The sequence below is a fragment of the Thermobia domestica genome, chromosome 14 (assembly GCF_964235325.1).
Source record: "Thermobia domestica chromosome 14, izTheDome1.hap1.1, whole genome shotgun sequence".
Classification (NCBI taxonomy): Eukaryota; Metazoa; Arthropoda; class Insecta; order Zygentoma; family Lepismatidae; genus Thermobia; species Thermobia domestica.
The window spans coordinates 99,769,364-99,776,668 of record NC_137467.1 but is presented as its reverse complement, the minus strand read 5'-3'; the positions used below and the strand labels follow the sequence as shown (position 1 = coordinate 99,776,668).

Sequence of the window (7,305 nt, the reverse complement as noted above, 5' to 3'; positions counted from 1 at the left end):
TAATTACCAAGGAGGAAAACAAGTGATCGAACTTTCTTCTCTGTGAAAAGAATATCAGTAATCACAGAAAAAATTACCACGGTATTTTATATTTACAAATAATAATAATAATAATAATAATAATAATAATAATAATAATAATAATAATAATAATAATAATAATAATAATAATAATAATAATAATAATAATATCCATATGAGTGTGCCGTGAGAATTCAAGTTACACCTGTAGTGTGCCACAAGTTGAAAAAGGTTGGGAAACGCTGCATTATAGGTTTCTCTTTGAATTAAAAAAAATAGCTCAGACACCTCTGTCAATCAATTTCTTCGCTGTATCTCAAGATTTACTATTTTTGACACAACAGAAATGTTTCTATTATGCATGCTACAGATATTAATAATATTCAAAGCCTCCAAACATAAATGTGTCTCTAGTTTTTATTGGTTTATGTGTTTGATTCATCTACATGATATTAGTGTGTTTTTCGGGAATTTATCAAAAATATAAATCACTAAAATGGTACTCGGAAGTGCGTAAATAAATGTGAATATTTTTTTAGATTTTACGAATAATAAGAAATTAAAGAGTAAAAAAATCCAGTTAAATGAACATATGAAATTCCAATTTAACGTTATATCCATATACGCAAATCTTAAACCACTATTTTAATATTGAAAAGCAAAACAACGTGGAACTTATACAGAGTCGTTCTGACGCGTGATTAGTGCCATACTAAAGTGTTCGACTAGCTTACGTTTCTTGCAGTAGTCAGGCTTTTAGCATGACGCTTATCATACGTCAAAACGACTCTGCATGAAGCGGGGTAGGTGTGTAGTCAAAATTCGTGTAGCACTCGAAATGTGACCATTAAGCACTTTCTTCTTTTACTAAATATAATAGTTTTTGTCTTATTTTGCCGTGTTATAAGCAGCAGATAGCCTATTTTTCTAGTGAATATTGAAATTGTTGTTATTTGTGCAACTGTTTGTTACTTACTCATATGTACGATCTGATTCGGTCATTCTTCTTCCTTTTGGATCTCTATACTTGCTTTTGCATTTATCATAGTTTAGTAGTATCCATATAAGATAAACTTAAACCAGGAGGACCGTACCAGCCTGCTTGTTATATTTTTGTCTACTTCAATGTACGTGAAACTTCAATGTACGTGAATATTTTATGAGCATGTCCGTAATAATTTGCTTACGGACTGAAGAACAACAAAATACAAAAAGTGCGATCGACGTGCTTTTATTCTATTGATAATAAAAATACAAATAACATAAAATAACGACATGACTTATTAAAAAACAGTAAACTTAACAAAACAAATATTCATCAAACTGAAAACAACATACTCTAATTGGTTTAGTAAAAGGTGAAACTTCGTAGAACATTTCGTGATTTTAGTCTTTAATCTACAAACATGCTCTCTGTTCTTTAACAACTTTAACTTAAATTCCATGTTTTTAACGCCTGAGACATTATAAATGCTTTTGTTAATTTAGTTTAGTTTTTCAACGAAATAGGAAGACATTGACATAATTAAAATATAAGGTTTGATTCTTTGAAATTGCAAAGGAATAGAAAATGCTCTGATAAAAAAAATACTCCTGATAAAAGTAATAAGCTTACATAGAATATGATTGTTTGTAGTTTAGTGATGGCCATGTCCACCACCGCCACCACCTCCACCACCTCCTCCACTGCTATAACCATGGGAACTCCCGCCCGAACTTCCACCCTTTTTACCGTAATCTTCATGATGACCATGGTATCCTTCGTGGCCGTGGTGGTCTTTGTGTCCCTTGTGTTCATCATAATAATGCCCCTTTGCATGATGTCCTTTCTTTCCATAGTGATCTTCATGGTGCCCAGATTTATGATGGCCTCCCTTATGATGACCACCTTTTTCACCTTTGTGGTGTGAATGATGTTCTCCATGTTTACTGTGATGCCCACCGTCATGATACTCATCGTAGAAATGGTGTTTCTTGTGATACTCGTCCTTGTGGTATTTGCTATGATAGCCTTTCGTATTATGTCCCTTCTTATGCCCTCCTTTGTGACCATAACTTGAACCTTTGCTCCCTTTATGTCCTTCGTGGTGACCTCCGTAATATCCTCCTTCGTCATGGTAGCCCTTTTTATGACCCCCGTGTTCTCCGTAGTGACCTTTATGACCTTCTTCACCATGTTTTCCATGCTTGCCCTTATCCCAATGATGACCTCCTTTGTACCCTTTGTCACCTTTGTGGCCATGAGAACTGTGATGCTCAGAATGGTGTTTATGGCCTCCTCCCTTTTTCCAGGAATGACCATGACCTCCATGACCTCCTCCACCACCACCTCCTCCGTGACCTGTAGCTGCTGCGAGCATATCTGAACTTGCAACTTCCATATCAGTATCATCATCATCATCACCACCACCATCATCACCTTTAATCTTTAAAGCTTCATTAATAATTCCCGACGCCTCTGCTGCCAAATCAAAAATTTCTTCCTTGGATGATTTAAGAGTATTTTCGAGGCTTGTAGTGCTGAATCCATTTTGAGGAAATGGTAAAGTTTGAACAAATAGAAGAGCCCCTATAAAACAGAAGCTCCACTTATAACAATGGGAGATCATGATGTGATTGAATTGCAAAGCCAAAGCAGCAAGCTGCAATAGCTGCAACCACAACAGCTTTCTTAATATCTATCTGTGAATTCAATACCTCCAAAGAAATCTTGTCAGTATTTATAGGTTCAGAAAGATGCTCTGAAGGATCATACTAATTTTTCCATTCCTCTCCGTTCCAAAGAACATGTGCTTGTTCCTCCTCTCACCTGTTATCATGCCTGATCATCCGAAACAGATTGACAGCACACACAGCTGCTTCGGAAGTTTCGATTGATGCAGATTCATTGTTCAGAGTGTTTGTCACGCTTTCGAAAACCAATCCACCATTTAAAAAAATTCCTCCGCTTAAGCATGAAACCCTTTGTTAAAATTATCTACATTATAGAGGTGAAATCCATATTATGCAATATGTTTATTTCAAAACACTTTTGGGAGCCTAATGCAGTATTGAATGAAATGAAACCCTACATAACTGCATATAAAATTTTAAAATACAATTATTTTTACTCAATGGATATTCAAAGTATGAATTCGCAAAGAAGTAGCACTCGCAATGTTATTTCATTGATTTAGGCATGGTAGCTGTTAAAAGGTACTAAATGAACGCACGACGTGCTTAAAATAATAAGTGCATGATATTCTTTATAGCGAATGTATTCCTTCGATGAATTATGTTTAAACATTACCCGAGACTGAAATTGTTTAATTAATATTATTTGAATGTTTGATTTGAAAAATAATTTCATTTAGTGATTTTAGTACAATTTTTTTTCTTTTTTTTGTGAAAGTGAAATATTTCAGTTTAACGTCTCATGATTATGCCTGTTAGGCTAAGGGAGACAATGATTAAGACAAGTGAACGGTGATGGACGAATTGTAGAATAAGAATATGAGACGAAACGGGAGTACTCCGAGAAAACCTGCGGAAACAATGTTGTCCACACAAACTTACTTGACCGGGAATAGAACCAGCGAGTTCACACATAATAGGTAAGCTCTCTACCACTGAGCCACCTTGCACCCGTAATTATTTTGTTTCTTTGCTTTTCTTATTCTATAATGTAATAAAATATTAAATAGTGTATAAAATACATTTTATAATTTTAGATTTAAATCTGAACAGCTCGACAGGAAAAGGTTCACTCACCCAATGAATTGAATCCGTGAGACGTGAATTATTTTGGAATATGTAAATAAATAAAATGTATGATGATGTTTTTTAAAATAGGAAATAATTAATAATTAAAAAGATTCCTCATCCAAATGAGCAAAGACGGGCCTCGGTGGCTCAGTAGTAGAGCGTTCATACCTGGTGCATGCAGTCTTTGGTTCCATCCCAGCTCGCGCCAAGTGAATATTGTGGTGGACAAACACCGTGTGTGTGAGTTTTCTTGAAGTTCTTCCGTTTCTTCGGACTTTCTTCATTCACCATTTCATTCATTTCTCATCATTATCGTCTCCCTTACCCTAATCGGCATAACGGTGGGACGTAAAACTTTAAAGATTTCATAAATGATTAACTCTTTACGTTTTTGTACAGGATGCACAATTTGATTCTACGTGTGAGACTATTTTCCAATCCTACCTTTATAGTGTAAGTTTATTACGTTCGTTGAACGTTGAGTTTCTATCAATCAATACCATAATTACTCATCTTTTTATCTTTTCTTTCTTTCTTTCTTTCTTTCTTTCTTTCTTTATTTATTTATTTATTTATTTGTAAGGTTGATATAAACTCTGTTTGAAAAAGGAAAGAGAGGCGTTCTCCTACAAGTCAGCTCTGTTGGAAACGAGATAGGGTGGTTAGAAATTAACTACTTAAGTATACTTTGAGGAATGATCTTTGCATGATTGTTTATGTACTGTCCAGCTACACCAATTTAAGCCTTTATCATGGTTCGGAGCTCACGTACGCCCACCTCTAGCATATATGCAACACGTGCATTTGCACGATGTGGAAAGTTTCTAAGGGCGGCAAAATCTGTCGTAACTACATTATTTCAAATAAATATTTCTTGTGGGAATTAGACTTCATGATGATGTTTGTTAAATTCGCTAAGCTGACCTTCTATTTGAATACTACATTAATAAATCCGGGTTTTATTTTTACCGGAAGAACAATTGGATTAAATTCACTTAATTGTACATTCTCTGACTGAGATTTCGTTGGCGTTGGGAAACTTCTATTTTTGTTGTCATTAACTTCCGGAATTTTTCTTGCCTGTTGGGAAGAACTAACAATATCAGCTAATGTAACTTGATGTTGATTCTCATTAGATACTGAAGGCTTTTCTGGTATAAGGGAACAATTTCGTGCAACATGTCCGTATAAATGACATTTTAGACATTGCACATCGTCATTAGAAACAAATATACTATAATGTGTACCATCATTATCTAAAGGAAAAGAGTTTGGTACTATATTTGACTTGTCAAACAACACTTATACAACCCGTCGAAAAGATCTAACGTCTCCAAATCGGGACCTTTACATCCTACAGTTATATGCCTTATCGTACTTACCACTTTTCCATACTTACTCAAAACATTCAATAATAAATCATTTGGTACGTCAGGTAAAACATTTGATAATACAACTTTCGTTGCAGGTGAGATATATCGTCAAACCGGCACAAATATACCTTGAATTGACAATCCACTTGCACTAATAAGCTTTTGAACATGATTTTCACTATTTAAATAAATACAAACTCTGCCACCACCAATTCCAGAAGCATAAGCAATATTTATACCTTGCACTTTATCTGCATCAGCCAATAAATAGTCCTCTAAGACTAAACCAAGAGTACTATCGAATACCACAGCATTTTTTTTATTAGGTTGCATATTCAATCCTGTTTGTTTTCCGTTATTACCAAATATCTGTATTAATAATATCAGCAGTAGACGTTGTTGCCATGGCAGCCATATTGGCTTCTAATCAACAAATTTGTAGTTATAAATTTTATATATATATATATATATATATATATATATGTGTGTGTGTGTGTGTGTGTGTGTATCATTCTAGGGAAAATTACTTGTTACCCATTTATATTAGTCTGCCAGACATATTCAGACGAAAATTGCAAACAATATTACCCACTAATACACATTTCAATTCACAGAGTGAAATGAAACTTAACACTTCCACAAATTATAGCTATATAGCTAGATAGATATTAAGTATTCAAAGAAACTGGATATTAGAGTAGGATGATACCAAACACCATTATTAATCATTTTCCAATGACGGCAACTTGGCAGGTGAGAAGTATTTGAGAGTACTTCGTAAACAGATTTCTCCTGAAATATAGTCTCCACATATAACTTTGCTCTGGCTACAACAGGACGAAGCGCCGCCACAATATGTACTGAACTTTTGACAATACTTATATAAAAAGAGGGTACATTGGGACAACGTGCATCACACCAAACCACACACCCTGAATGACTTATGGAACGTCTTATGAAAAAAAAGAAGACTTTCTCGTCATATCCTACAGCGTGTACTTTCCAATTTTTACGACTAAGTGGTATATTGTCAGACAATCGACAAAATACAGATAAACGTAAGTAAATGTTATATTTTCTTTCTCTGTAATATGCAGTGTACAGCTACCCACAGCCATATAGTAAACCTTTCAGATGCATCTGAATTTTAATTTCAAACGTAGCACACTCTATCTCGTAAAGAATTAGCGATAGACTTGAGTTCAGATTCTCATTTCAGGATATATCCTAGCCAATATTAATGTGCCACGCACATCCTTTAAATTTAAAGAACGTTGTGTAATATTCAATGTGGCGGAATCAACGTTGCCTCTCACGATATCCACATCCCCATTCAATGCAGTTTTTTGCAAGCAACACCAACTTGGAATAAGATTTTTGACTAACCCTATATTTTTTCCATATTTGTGTTATTTCAATCACACTGGCACAGAATAAATCAGGCACTGTCACAGAATATCTTTCATCTACGTATTTTTATACTTCTCAGGCTTTTCGACATGAGACCCTTTTGTCGCAGAGCCCTTTCGACCAGGGCCTTTCTGTTCTCTCCCGTTTTTCTGGGTCCTTCTGACGTGACACCCGTCGAATTTCGTCTCTCAAATCCAGAGATTCGTGAGACATTTTATTCTCTGTGGGAAATTTAGCCCCAGCTTTGAGACGCCGTGGAATATATAGTTCAATAAATCCTCGTTATGGTATCGCTTGATATTGTGAGAAAAAGAGTATTCTGTCCAAATTTCAGGCCACACATCACGTAAGTCAATGGCAGTCATCTGAGGAGTGTTTCGATAGCGAGTGATCTCGTCTTTCAGAGATGTTGAATGACCTCCATGCTTGCCTGATTTATCGCCATTTGGTTTATTTTTTCCTATGGAGTTGTTTCAAGAATATAGTCTACATCAACTTCATAGAGGAAACATGACATTTTCCTTTTAATTTCTTTTAACCATTTAAACAATTTCCTGCAAAATTCACTCCGCTGATTCAAATCTCAAGGAAGGTGTTGTTGCTCTATTTAAATTTAAAATGGACAGAATTTTAAATTCTCATATAAGATGCGTCGAGTAGTTCCAGGGGTTATGTGAAAGATAGTTGAATTACTACGAGCAGACTGATGAAGACTATGCTGGAAAGCTTGTGCTACTTTGCGTATAAAACGAACTGG

General features: G+C 35.0%; 1 protein-coding gene across 1 annotated transcript; it reads right to left on the bottom strand.

Moving 5' to 3' along the window:
• Window positions 1–1,254: 1,254 nt before the first annotated feature.
• LOC145670670 (uncharacterized) lies at window positions 1,255–2,688 on the bottom strand. Its single transcript, XM_081739462.1, has one exon. The coding sequence runs from the start codon at window positions 2,628–2,630 to the stop codon at window positions 1,659–1,661; it is 972 nt and encodes a 323-aa protein (XP_081595588.1). The 5' UTR covers window positions 2,631–2,688; the 3' UTR covers window positions 1,255–1,658.
• Between the last annotated feature and the right edge of the window lie 4,617 nt (window positions 2,689–7,305).

What these genes read in the sequence shown, in the direction of transcription:
- LOC145670670 (XM_081739462.1), bottom strand. Translation starts at nt 2,630, where the DNA reads ATGATCTCCCATTGTTATAAGTGGAGCTTCTGTTTTATAGGGGCTCTT.